The sequence below is a fragment of the Cryptotermes secundus genome, unplaced genomic scaffold, assembly GCF_002891405.2.
Source record: "Cryptotermes secundus unplaced genomic scaffold, Csec_1.0 scaffold184, whole genome shotgun sequence".
NCBI lineage: Eukaryota > Metazoa > Arthropoda > Insecta > Blattodea > Kalotermitidae > Cryptotermes > Cryptotermes secundus.
This window is the reverse complement of record NW_019725839.1, coordinates 829,465-843,675: the sequence shown is the minus strand read 5'-3', so window position 1 is coordinate 843,675 and position 14,211 is coordinate 829,465. Positions and strand designations below refer to the sequence as shown.

The 14,211-nt window shown below is 47.1% G+C and overlaps 1 protein-coding gene across 5 annotated transcripts in view; it reads right to left on the bottom strand.

Annotated features, from left to right (window-relative positions):
• LOC111863535 (histone-lysine N-methyltransferase, H3 lysine-79 specific) overlaps nucleotides 1-14,211 on the bottom strand; it is a 45,680-nt gene that overhangs the window by 13,233 nt on the left and 18,236 nt on the right. For 3 of the 5 annotated variants that reach the window (XM_023849923.2, XM_023849926.2, XM_023849928.2), the window contains exons 5-11: nucleotides 5,066-5,206; nucleotides 3,647-3,832; nucleotides 2,638-2,905; nucleotides 2,270-2,379; nucleotides 1,298-1,339; nucleotides 806-1,103; nucleotides 68-280 (exon numbers count right to left, since the gene is read on the bottom strand). In XM_023849923.2, the coding sequence (XP_023705691.1) occupies nucleotides 68-280; nucleotides 806-1,103; nucleotides 1,298-1,339; nucleotides 2,270-2,379; nucleotides 2,638-2,905; nucleotides 3,647-3,832; nucleotides 5,066-5,206 (1,258 nt within the window). Of the gene's footprint in view, nucleotides 1-67; nucleotides 281-805; nucleotides 1,104-1,297; nucleotides 1,340-2,269; nucleotides 2,380-2,637; nucleotides 2,906-3,646; nucleotides 3,833-5,065; nucleotides 5,207-7,185; nucleotides 7,338-14,211 lie in introns of those variants that run through there. The other 2 variants (XM_023849925.2, XM_023849924.2) reach the window with 2 other exon arrangements.

Below are 14,211 nucleotides of genomic sequence, written 5' to 3'. Positions count from 1 at the left end.
CATGTTATTTAGACAATGTAACATGAAAAGATTTAGCTCACAGGCAGAACATGGCGCTACAACTCACCTTGTGGGGACGTGCTGAGTAGAGTCTGGCTATGCAGGAGGTCCAATCCATTAATCTTGATTGTCTTCTTTGGCTTGCCCTTCTTGACTCGTCCACGGGATCCCCTCTTTGACTGCGCAGTGGCCCGTGTCTGCTGCATCATGGGTGTTGGCTTGTTGCCTGCACGTGGCAGCTTGCAACGAAGCTTTTTTGGTTGACGCGCCCTGCTCTTGCCTGTTCCAAACAATTGCAGACACAGAAACACAATGAGCTCAGAATCATGGAGCGTGTTTCACATATAAAACCTCAAACTGAGCCATAAGCATGGCTTCAAACTTAAAAACTCCATTAATTTTAAAATTAAAGTCATCTAGGCTGTGACGCTGAACAGATAATGATATTTTCAAGCAACAGACTGCGACCTCAATACGGAAGATGGAGGTGGTTGCAGGATAATCTGAAATGCTGGTACTTATCTAACAGGACAACATGGTGCCGCATCCCAAAAGACTGTAACCATAATAACAATCTCATGTAACTTTCTGTTCCAACTAAATCTCAGAAAGCACACTCACAACAAAATGGACATCACAGAATCACACTCTCTCTGTGCCATCTATGGTCAAAACTACAAACACAATAAAACTGGTCACGCCTGCCTCGATTTCTAAAGATGTTCATATTGTGTCATCTGCAATGCTCAGAGTGCCAGTGGTAGTCTGGTTACTATTTGTAAACAGAGATGTGAACGCAACTCACCATTGATGTTGCCACTGTTGTTCTCCTCCTCGCTCTGGCTGCTCTTGCCCTTGTTTGAGTTGGAACACCAATCACTCCAAGCCCGGCGGGTGGTTGGGCCTGTCACCACTCGGGAGCGTGACGACATGGTGGTCACAGAGGTGCTGTCATCGCTGTCTCGTGAACTGTTGGAACTCGTGTCCAAGTTCAGTTGCTTGGTCAGGTCCCGACGGGCTCGATCTCGCGACGACCGCGGCGGAGTATTTTCCTCCTCGCCACCAGCAGACATTGTTCCGGACCCCGCCGATCCACCACCACCCTGCGGCAACTTCAATGTTAGCATCTCAAGTCCCACATTCCCAGCACATACCAATACATACAGCTGACAACAGACTGTACACACATCATGCGAATGTTTAGTTTTGGCAGTAACCTACCTGAGCATGACCATTATACTTCCAAGCTCAGATCTGCCTTGCAAAGGCTGTTCATACCGATAAAGAACATACTCACCCGCACTTTTGGGTTCTTGAGCCGCTGGAAGTATCGCTCGAGCTGAAAGAAGACAAAACAATATCTGAAGCACAGTGTATATCAAATATTCTTTACTGTCTGAAACATGAAGTTCATCCAAATAATTGTTTACTGTCTACAGTCTTTAAACTACAATTAATTATTTTTGCTATATACTGACAGAAAATATGTGACAACATTGTTTCATATGTCATTCAGGCATAGTTCAATACAAGTGGTTTCAGTACCACAAACAACAGTTTAGACATCTGTATATCATTTGTGCTGTATGTGGCCAGAAGAGTAGCCCTCAGAACATACAAAGCTATTTTACTAGTTTGGCAGTCAGAGGAGCTGAACTCCTCCACTCCCATAAATGGGTCTGGCCGCTTACTCTGCATTACTGCAGATGATGGGTCTGGCCACTGAAGACTACAGTTTGAACTTGTTTCTCTCTTAATGCACCCTGAGAGAGTAGTACTTCTCTCTGGACCTCTTGCAGATATGCCAATCTTTCTTTGCTGTGAACTACTGCCAATGACTACTGCGCTACTATAAATGGTAGGCTGGAAGATATGTCAGCTGCAAAGTTGTTGGGGCCAATGCTGTTAAGAATTGCTGCATTTTACTCATTGTGTATTCATAATGAAGCTCACTCACAGATACAGTGAAGGGTCAAAGAGTTAGCTCACAAGTTTGACTCAACCTTTCTCAAGTGGTTTTACCAAAAAATTAAAATAGGATTCCAAGGTCATGAAGTAAATCACTTAAAGACTGCCTCAAGAGGTTGAAACACTGTCCTTGCTCAGCAACAAATGATAGGACAATAAGATATGCAGAGGCTTTGTAACACCTGCCAGCAGGGACCAGAGGAAAACCATGAGAAACCTCAGTTCATAAAGCTGGTCTTCAGGCAGAAGTTCACATCCTACAGAAGAATTCCAACTCTTACTCATTCGATGAAACACTCACTACCTTGGTACGATCAATAATATGCAAATAGTAAGAGACGGGTTTGCCGGTCCAGGAGACGGAGCCACGCAGCGGAGACATCTCGGAGACATGCATGATGGTGCCAATGTCTGGAAGCAAGAACAAGTCACATTTCACAATCAAAATAAAATGAATTTAAAATATCAACTGTAGAACAACACTGTTCTGGATACAATGAAACAAACGCCACAGGATCCGCTACACTTGACGTGCTTCTAACATCTGCCATGTCTACATCAGACGAAGAACTGCCACAATTAAAAACAATTATTTGTACAATAAATTAAGAGTCCTTGTTACGTCTGCATTACGAGCACTAGACAACAACATATCATGAGAGCACTTACCACTGAGATTGCGATCTGTGATACGGAAGTTGAGGGGACAGAACGACTTTGATGACACGATGCGGGCACCATCCTTCAGGTCTGCAAAGCGTTCTTTCAGCATGTGATCAACAGTAGGGCCGAACGCAAAGTTGTTAACAAATACAATGGTAGCGCTAACAATCTTCTCGCGGTGCTCATCTGTCAGGAAATCTCCCTTGATGAGACGGTAGTCCCCGTACTTCTTGCCATACCAACGCATCCATTTGCGGAACTGTATATTCATATTCTGTGTGGAGAAGCACAGGTAACATTACATTCAGCAGCTAACATATGCCTTACTGTGTGCTCTGAAGAATTATATGACTTTGAAATGGACTGAGAGCTGAATCATGGGATATCCTACATCATCGCTCAACATGCAATTATGGCTGTCAAAACGGCGCAACATACTGAAAAACACACGCTGCACCTTCAAACCCAGTTCATAAAGGCTAATTATGGAGACTTCAAAAACAAATATTCTCAAGGGCCGTGCCATAGCTCAAGTGGTTAGTCGCTGGCTTCCCACCGCGGCGGTCCGGGTTCGATCCCTGGTCTCATCAAGTGGGATTTTTGGTGGACAAAGTGGCGCTGGGGCAGATTTTCTCCGAGTACTTCGGTTTCCCTTGCCAATCTTCATTCCACCAATTGCTCCACAATCACCCTCACCTATCATCTGGGGCTGGTGGCCGCAGTACAAGGGACTTAGTCCCGCCCCACTAGCAATAAAAAAAAATATAAATATTCTCAAACAGTTTCAAGACAGATGTGGCATATTTCAACACACTGCTCATCAGAATCGGATTGTGACATACTGTACTAAAATAACTGCATTCATTTGATAAAATGCACAAAGCATATTGTACAGTTCAAGGTTACCAGTCAATCACGATTATGGCGGCACTCCAATCACTGACAAAGCACTTCTAGAAACTGTCAATTACTATAGGAGGAGGCAAGTGACCAGCACAACAGAAGCATAACTCACCTCTGCATACTTAGAAGGAACGTCTGCTCTCTCCACTCCAAAGCAGATCTTGCAAGGAGTTGCAGCTGCCATCTGAAGGACAACCTGACCAACGCCAGAACCCAAGTCCACAAAGATGTCATCTTTCGTTATCTCAATCTGGTCAATCATCTGACAGACAAGGTCATATGATGTTTCTCCATACACCTGTGGGCCAGATGACAGTGTCATAAGGAAAGGGTGTCGGCTGGGTAGAGAAGCCCATCTGATGGGATGACACTCCCCAAAATCCCATGATACCAAACCCTGAAGATGGAGGTTGCCAAAGCCTCATTATTCAAGTGGATCTGGGTAGAAAATCATGGCATCTGATTCCCTTCAACTGCCTCACCCTGTATAGCAGTGATTCCCCTAATTAGTAACATACAGAATGTTCCATTATTTGATGCCAGATTTTACAAGAATATCAAAATAAGTAAAACAGTTGATAAAGAATATACACTGAGGACCTTCCTTAAGAAGTTACAGCTATTCTAACTTCAACTTCCATGGTCAGACTTTAAATATTTCCTAAGAATAATGAGTTGAAGATAAGAAGAAAACAAACAAAAGAGCTATTAATAAGTTCTCTATTTTTACTTTCTTGCAGGAGGGGCTCAATGTTCACCCACACACAATTCAACTTTGCATGAAAAAGAAAATGCAAGCATTCAAAGATTCTGAAGGTATTCTTTATTTTACTTGAAAACTGTAGAATTGATGTCATGGTTCCTCTCTATGACAGACCATATTGGAAGAAGCAGTCATCTGACCACACATATCCGTTCTGGATAGTACTACTGTTCTTGTAATGCCCAGTGAACAGAAGCATGGGCAGTACCAGTGCCTACCTTACTTATTCTCAATGAGATTACTGCAAACACCAACAGAAAGTTCAAAATAAAATGATCTTGGAATGTCACGTTCTCAGAATGTGATGGCATGGCATGACATTTTACAATGGTTATAATTTTTAAGCAAAGTTCTCAGGACACACATTTATAGGAACACCTTTATATAAGTGTTTCATACCAGTGCTCTAACAGAAAACACCAAAAGGTATGTAAATACAACAGAAATTCATGAAGGTGAGACCTCCAACTCCCTGCCTCCTGTTCTGTTCCTCCTACCATTTCTGGCCTTTGTCAACCAGTACAAAGTGCTTGTCAGTAGTAACTGTTGCAAGTACTAACAATCAAGTCATCAGAATAGCCAGGCAACTAGAGGGAGGCATGGAAGAATCAACGCTGAGGAGTACTTTCCATGGCCTCGGTATAGATACGCAAAGAGCACAGGGAAGAACAGCACATGCCTCTACTTCTGTGCAAAACTGTGACCTCCCCTTCTGATGCACTCTGGCATGCCCAGGAATGCAATCCCAACAGCACTGAGTGTACTCACCTCTGGTGAGAAGGGCTCATACTGGTTCAACTTCTCAGGATCGCTCACAGCCTGGTTGTAGACCTGCTGCAGGATATGGCGCAGAAGTCCCCGCGATGGGTGCTTGTTCAGTCTCTGGGCCGGCAGCGATGTCCCCTTCTCCTTCAACAAAATAACCAGCACCACCAACTTTGAAACACAAGACACTCTTTAGAGGTTAATTAGCGATCAGTACAGACATAAATACTACTTCACAACACTTTAACAAACAAATATGTTTTATATGCCATCGAATGGTAGTCAGATCTTGTATTTATGGCTAATTATCGATTTTGTCTGTAGCTCAGGCCATAGAGCAAAAATGGCAGAATGATCGGTGAATAATGAATTGGTAAGGATGTGGAAGGAAGCGCTTGTGGTCTAATTTAAGGCACAATCCGTGAGCTGGCCTGGCAGGACTCAGTAAAACAATCACACAGCTTGGAGAAGACTGGGGCCTCCGAAAGTCTGATCAAGGTGGCAGGGATATGACAGTCCGCACACTTCCTGTGCAACACGCTATGACGTTCCAGCACTGAAACGGACTGAGGAAGGCATACTGCTGAGATGGGACTGAGGACTTCAGTACTTACAGCAGTGACCACTTACACCACGTTTCAGAGGAAGCAGTGCTTCTATCATCAGGGTCAAGGTGTATGCAAGCAAAGCAAACAAACAGCAAGGGGCAGGTTTTCCAAACATGGCTCACTTGTCGATCCTTAGGTGTATGTTCATCCCAAAAAATCGGTGAACTACCAAATTACACGGTATCATACACCAGAAGATAGAAAAGATAAAGCTATCCTTGTAATAGGCCGTGGAGACGGTCCATAGGGTTGAGACTGGCCATTACTCCTGGTACTCACTTCTGTTACAGGCTGAGTCGACCCCAGGGCCCCCATACCATGTTCAAAAAACACCGGTTCTCGTACTCTTCGCAGTATTTATTTAGTGAGGACTCCCCAATCTAAACATCTAAATGGGAAACGTTTCCCAAACTCGTTTTGCAATGGCGCCTTCTGATTCTGAAGGAAACTGCATTCATCCCGAGAACAATGGAACGTACACAAAGGAGTCGAAGAATGTGGCCATAGTTTAGACAAACAGCAGGCCGGAGTGACTAAGAAGAATCACGAAAACGCTAGCCGTGAAACAAGCCCGTGGGACTCACGAATAAGCAGCAGGGGTGTCCAACCACGCACTGGGTAAGAAAAAAGCAGCTGTGCCCTTTATTTGGGCGAACCTGGGAAAATATGTTTTGACCGAGTTTCTTGAAACTCGGTATGAAGGTCATGTTACCGGCGGTGTTTAATTACAAACACAAAAACGTATAAAGGTATGCCTGCACGCAATCTCGCGCAGATAACATCTGTTGTTGGGCCGGTCAACAACCCAGCGTGTCCGACCTTGACTGCGGTGTGCATGGGACAGGCCCACACAGATCAGTCGGTGGCGGCAGCCTACACATTAAGCACACGGGTGGAGTGGCCGGAGCCTGAAGCTCAGCACTCATTATCCCTTCCATATACATTCAGCTCGTACGGCGCCAACCGGTTACTGCTTGTTTGGGGGAACAAGCGCTGTTTCTGAATGTCAGGGTAGGTGGCGCACACAACACACACATATATATATATACACACAGAGCTACCGCTGCGCTTCAATTTTAGAAGAACGAAAATACCGTCCGCATGATCTTACCGCACGTAACCAACTCACTAACTCCAAGGAGCTGCGTCCTTCTTGTCACTCAGCTAACCAAGAAATTCTCGGCCTTATATGGAACCCGAGGTTCACTGCCGCTTTCACAAGAGCCCTATTCTGAGCCAGCTGAATGGAACCAGTCCGTACCCTTCCATCTTCCTTCGTGATCCATTTTAATATTATCCTCCATCTTCGCTTACGTTTCCCAAGAAACATTTTCCTTTTCGGCTTTCTACTGAACTCTATACGCATATTCCATCTTCCCCATGGCCGCTACACTCCCCCCCCCCATCTCATCCTCCTTGATTAGCCAATGTATTATTATTCAGTGAAGAGCGAACATTATGAAGCTTCTCACTATGTAATTTTCTCAATCCTCTCCTCTCACTTCCTTCACATACCATACGTAAAATACACGCGATCCGAGACTGTGAAGATTCATACTGTGGCATTCCGGGTTTAATACCGTGTAGGCTGGTAGGCGAGTACCAGCGTTTCGGAGAAACACAGAGCCTTTATCTTCAGGGCAGAACCCATGGCGACACAGCAGACAACAGTTGCTGCATACCTCTCGGCCACAGCGCTGTTAGCACTGCTATGTGAGCATGTGAGCGCCAGTTAGTGACGCAGACCGCTGCGTCATCATTAGCAAATAGCCTCAGTCTATTTTCAACATACAGCTAACCCTCGCTAATCGGGATTAATTTGGGGGGGTCGTCCGGATTAATGAAGCAGAAGATAGCTTAAAAAAAACGAATGAAAAAAAAAACACTGCAACATTTTTTCCATTTGTCAGAAGCTGGAATTCTAGGTCTCCTTCACCCAGCTGAAGCCAATCTTGGATATTTACTTGCGTGGCTTCGCCGCCCTCAACAGGGCCTGAAAATCCTCCTGCCCTTATTTTTTGTTATTGCTAGTGGGGTGGGACTAAGTCCCTTGTACTGCAGCCACTTCTGGCCTACTGTACCAGCCCCAGATGATAGGTGAGGGTGACTGTGGAGCAATTGGTGGAATGAAGATTGGCAGGGGAAACCGAAGTACTCGCAGAAAACCCGCCCCAGCGCCACTTTGTCCACTACAAATCCCACTTGATCAGACCCGGGATCGAACCCGGGCCGCCGCGGTGGGAAGCCAGCGACCCTCTTGCCCCTAAATCCCATGTGTCTTTTTAAAATATGTACTGAACCGTGAACAGAACTGTTCATATTTCTACCCGGATTGGCGAGGGTTTGCCGCAGTTGGACAGGCTGCGTGCACACGGTACGGCGCAAACGTGACAGCACTGCTCTGACGGAATGCCTGTCATTCTCTGGCAACAGCGCGCCGTTGCCAACTCCAGAGACAGAGAATTTGGGAAGTTTAAATGTTTCCAGTTTGGGGACTAGAGACATGATGTATTCCAAGTGTAGAAGTTACGTCCGAACTTTCTCTCGCGCGGGTCGTGGCAGGTTTATCTGACTCGACCTCTAGAGCAATCGATTCCACTAAATCAGTTTACATCGCCGTCCAGTGACGACAGCAAAACTGAGTGAGGAATGTCGGCTGGATGACGCGACAGGTTTCGGCCGCGCCAGAGCCAGTTCCTCTCCGTCCGTGGGGACAGAGTCTCCTACACACCTGCCGCTTCGCAGCAGGGCACGATGGGCTGGATATGTAGCACGCATGGGGGGATGATAAAAAAAGGCGAGCAAATTTCGGTTGGATATCCGTCCAAGTCCTCCACAGTTGTGCCATCTGCTGTACACAGAAATGACATATAGCGGAAGCCATTCTCCAAGGATCGATGACGCTGGATGACGGCAAGCCCGTCAGAACCTGTCTGACTCAGCCGGTTTACTGCTTCATATGCATGTGCTTATTATTTATTTAAGGACGGTGTCAGCAGCGCCGAATGGTAGGCTGAGGCTCGGAACGGATGTGACTCGTAGCCTAATTTATGGCGCCATCCCAAACACTTCGTGAGAGGAAAACAGAGGGAAACCCTCAGTGACGAGACATGAACCTGGGACCTCCCACACACGAAGCAGTGTCTACCAACGTCTGTACGAGAAATGAAGAAACGGAGAATGAGCCGGAACGAACGGCTGACACCAGGTCAGGGGCGCACAGACACACCGAGGTGTGACGACATTGGAACGCTACGCGCACACGGATGTGCAGGGTCCGGGTTTGGGGCTAGGCAATATCTTCCTTTCACCTTTTGCCTCTCATACACGTACGTCCACCACCCCTCGCTAGCGTCTCCCTGTGCGGCTGGACGGACTTCTGTTTATGTCCACCGCATGCCGGTGTCCAACTCCAGAAACTGGAGGCCCCTCGGACAGTCCCCCACAAAACTAAACGGCAATTTTATCGAAAAAGGTTGTAACGATTCTGATTGAATTTCAGTGACTTATGAAGCCCGTCGCTCTAAACGAAACTGCACGGGTGGCATCTGCGGGAACAGGAAATTTCAACCATCTCGAAAACGGCTGGACCAATACTGATTACATTCTAATCGTCTATTGAGCAATGCATCCAAACAAATAACCAGGCTGTGACATTTGTCCCGTATTTGACACTTGCAGATATATTTTCTGATCGAGAAACCCAGCAGACGAAGCAGTGAGTCTACAGCAGTGCTTATGTACTCGGGTACAATTCACTGATGCCTATGGAGGCGCGGGCGCGACCCCACACTACTACTACTAGTACTTCTACTACTACTAATAATAATAATAATATAATTTTTCGAAAATATTTTACAGTACTCAGACGTTCAAAAATGTCTCTTGTCTTAGAATTTGAATTAATATTAAAAATCGGCTCAATTATATGTGGTTACGGAGGGCGCCAGAAAAATATACCGCGGGCGCCGCGTTGGACAAGGCTGGTCTACAGCATCCCATGTGATTGTGGCAGATGTGACATCGGTGAAACAAGCAGAGCTTTACAAGTACGCATTAAGGAGCACAAATATAACCTGACCCAGGGTCAGCTTTAAAAATCAAAATTGGCCCAACATGCACACGAAGATGACCACAAAATATGCTGGAATGAAGTGAAGGGCTTGCAGATTGAAGCAAACACCACACAGGAAATATAAGGAATCCGCCCACACGTCCCTGGTAGACCATCCGATCAGTTAACACAGCTTGGATGTCTCTCCCATCTGGACTCCCGTTATCACAGCAGAAGTAAAAAAAATCTAAAACTCCGCCCAGTGTAGATGAAGCAGGGAAATCAATGTTTTTTATGTTGACGCTATACAGAGAATTTATCTCTCTCCAGTGATGACTTCTATTCTGATAATGCTCTAGTGCTAGGCCCCATACGTGCGGAGTTTTTAATGCAGACGGTTTGTGCTGTGCTTGGCTTGTATACCCTATCCTGTGTTGGTGCAGGTGTCCGGAGATAGGGACTAGCTCTCTCGACTGGGCCCAACTGAGTAGGGTTTGCCTGAAGACGGTTTGTGCTGTGCTTGGCTTGTATAATCTATCCTGTGTTGGTGCAGGTGTCTGGAGATAGGGACTAGCTCTGTCGGCTGGGCCCAACTGAGTAGGGCTTGCCTCTCGCAGACGGTTTGTGCTGTGCTTGGCTTGTATACCCTATCCTGTGTTGGTGCAGGTGTTCGGAGATAGGGACTAGCTCTCTCGACTGGGCCCAACTGAGTAGGGTTTGCCTCTCGCAGACGGTTTGTGCTGTGCTTGGCTTGTACGAGTATACCCTATCCTGTGTTGGTGCAGGTGTCCGGAGATAGGGACTAGCTCTGTCGGCTGGGCCCAACTGAGTAGGGTTTGCCTGAAGACGGTTTGTGCTGTGCTTGGCTTGTATACCCTATCCTGTGTTGGTGCAGGTGTCCGGAGATAGGGACTAGCTCTGTCGGCTAGGCCCAACTGAGTAGGGTTTGCATGAAGACGGAGAAAGATTACAGTCTCACAAACGTTGTTTTAAATAAACACAGAACGATGGATATTGTCCAGAAACATAATATTTGAAAATATTTCTACAGACTATTTTTATGGAACGCGCGCATGTTTCGGTTTGTACATTCAGGAGCCAACAATGGTATGTCGAACGAACGATTTCGTTTCCAAGGTAACGCAGTCAAGGTCAGTAGTGTACAATGTCTGCACTGATTCCTTCTACAATACCGCTCGCTCCACTTCCTCCCATTCTCTTTCTTTACCATACGTCTTCTTCCTCTGTTCCTCACACTTCTCTCTATGTCCGACAGCATTTTGCACTGCGTCGAGCGGTAGGGTGGCTGGTGGGGGTAGGAGCAGCAGCCGTGGCCCATTTCAGAGCACTGCCTCGGCATTTGCCTGGACTGACTGTGGGTACCCTCCCGCAAACGCGTCTTCCTCGGTGCTGTACTATCAACGTCGTTCCAAACCTATCCACTTAAATCTTTAAAGCACGGTGGTAATTATATGTACCATCTGCACTGACCCTGATTCTCACAATAAAGAGCATTAACCGGGTGGTCTTTGTGGTGGCGACGCGGTGTCTCCTCATACCTTATTTAGGCTTCCAAGAGGGAATGTTGGGTGTTCCTCGTCAGAGCGGCACCAGGCTTACGGCCTCCCGAGCGATGTCATCACCACGGAAGTGGAACAGCGTGTATCACAACCGGAAGCTAAGTGACGTCACTGCAAGAGGTGAATCGATCGGCGTCCCTCAGGGTCGTGTGCCACGCATCACAACAGATCAATATGCCTGTCAGTGGCGGGCAGCCCGGCACACTACAGTGGCGTGTCAGTTTCCGATTTGAGAACTGCACACGTTGCTGTATGTGATATTTTCCAATCACCGTTCAGTATATTTCGTACAGTAATACACATGCGTGTATAGGTCCAGGCTTCGTATCCGTATCGATCACGCGTCATGTAGTTGCAGTCTGATGACGTGTGACAGTAGGGCGCCGGAAGTCAACGAACGTTTCGGAAGAACATGCCGCCTCAATCTTCAAGGTAAATTACGCAGAGCTGTTTCTTCCTGATATCTTGCTTGGCTCATTCTTCGAGCCTGAACATACTGGACCGAAACGACCATTCATTTCAGAAGATAGAAGTGTTCATAGTACCGCTGTGGGAACCTCACTTTCCTGACTGTGTGTACATCATGCGAAGGCTGCCTCCAGAGCCGATGTGGGCTGTAAGCCCATCAGCAAATGGGCTAACGTTCGAGTCACTGAGGCATGAGAACCGGCGCAGGAGGGAGGACAGCTAAGATACGAGGCACGGTGGAACCTGCGGAGCTCTGCCATACGCAACAGCACTGATACAATTACGTACGCCCCTGCACTACCCGTGACTGTCGCGCGCATTTTTGTGGGCTGCAGAACCCAAAGTACTCGTCGATTATGAAGCCTGCCGAGTGTTTTGCAGGGGACCCGTTATGGCACAGCAAGCTACTACGGTGAGGCCTTGCCGGGAAGTTACCTAACGTTAGTTGCACTGTTAATTTCACGGCCTCGATGCGCGCGCGCCCTCTTGCTGATTTCAGTTCTGTCAGTGCAGCTGATAGTGTGGATTGGAGCAGGAGGGAAAGTAAGCAAACTGTGTAGTTTTCACAGCACGCCACGAACAAACACAGGACGATACCAAGAATCTCCTTCTCAAGAGAGACGGGCGGCACGAGTTCAGCCCCTTCAAGAAAGACAATAGGAGAAGGGACACGAACCTACTTGGTTTATAAATTTTAACTTAAATAACAACGTTTTAAAAACTTTAATATACCAAGAAAGGTGCTGTAGTTGTGGAAAAGTTGGATTTTGTATATATTGTGCATTACAAACACTGTATGTATATGTATTTTAACACTCAAAACACCCATTGTGATAGTAGTTTCCAAAAAGTATCGATGTCCCTGTTAAGTTTTCAAGTAGTAAAAACTTCAATAGTCACCCTGGACGGAGTTCTTTTGTCTTTGTAATTGTTGGTGTGACGGACCAGAATGAAACAAACCAAACCCTCAGTGTATGTTGCTCCATTAATGTCACAGTCCAAGTTTCACACCCATACAGAACCAAAGGCAAAATTATAGTTTCGTATATTCCAATTTTTATGTTTTTAGACAGCAGACGGGAAGACAAAGGGTTCTGGACTGAATGGTAGCAGGCATTACCCGAATTCAGTTATCTGCTGATGTCGTTCCCAATCAAACAGCCATATCTCAGAAACCGTTCGGAACAGAACATGTACATATATACCTTTTTGCTTAGAATGACCGATATACTGTGGACCTCACAGAAAACACGCGATGTCTCTCCGTTACAAGGACCAGCCGTCCACTGTGAGAACAGCACGACAGACAGACAGACATGCGCTTCACGGGATCGAAGAACTCAGATCACAGAGCAAAATTTATAAGCGGAGGGGCTTTGTTCGATCTAGTGGCATTTCCTGTATACCACGGCCACTTCCATCTTCATTGGACCCTATATAACCGCCATCCGCTTTAAAACAAGAACTCGCGCGCTCCATCGATCGCCTGCGAGTCATTGCTCCCAGCCTGCAGGGGTTCGTTCCCGTGCTGTGGCCTCTCGCTCCACGAACATCACGGTGTGTTGTTAGTTACGTAACAGTGGCTCAGCTCAGCAACGGTTCGCAGGTTCGATCCCATGCGTGGCCTTACTTCACAATGTCTGCTCATTAAGAGAGGCAAGCGCCCCCAGCATTCCCGCCTCGCGGCTTCATCATACCATCTGACGCTACATCAGTCACAATACAGACACTACGAATGTGTGGACATCTGCTGTGGGACTGAGCCAGGGTTGAGGCTACCCGCTTTAACCACCGACACCCTACTTACACCTCTGCCCGCGGCTTCGGCCTGTCGCGCAATGGAACTGAAGCAACCCTGACTATCCCGGTATCGGCCTGGAGGAACTGATGGGGGCCGCGACCTTGGGTGATAACACTATTGATCAGTGGATCCTGCGGGACTGTGCTGGAGTCCCCGTCAATCCCGCCCGGGGCAGTGACCGGACGCAAATAGAGGGCGCCGGGCTATATTTGCCGCGCGCACGCGCCGCGACGCTTCTGCTAACTGGGCCCTCCGCCCGGTCACGTGCGGCCTGCCAGAGAGGGAAAGTCATGGGATCAGCAGGCGAGCACTTCACAGCGGGTAGGGTGAGGTGAAGACGGTTAGTCACCGGCTTTTCAACGTGACGGCCCAGGTTCGATCCCAGGTCACATCATGCGGGATTTGTGGTGGAGGAAGTGACACTGGGGCAGGCAACACTTCAGATTTCCCTACCAGTTCTCGCTCCATCAACTGCCCCACATTCATTAATCATTCTACAATCGACACCATACACACCAAATACTGGGAGCGTCGATAAAGCGGAAGTTAAAGCAACGGCTTGAGACAGGGCCGCGGGGTTTCGGCCTGCACTTCGGTAGCCTCCAGGGAAAGGTTCGATCTTTATTAATTCAAATCGG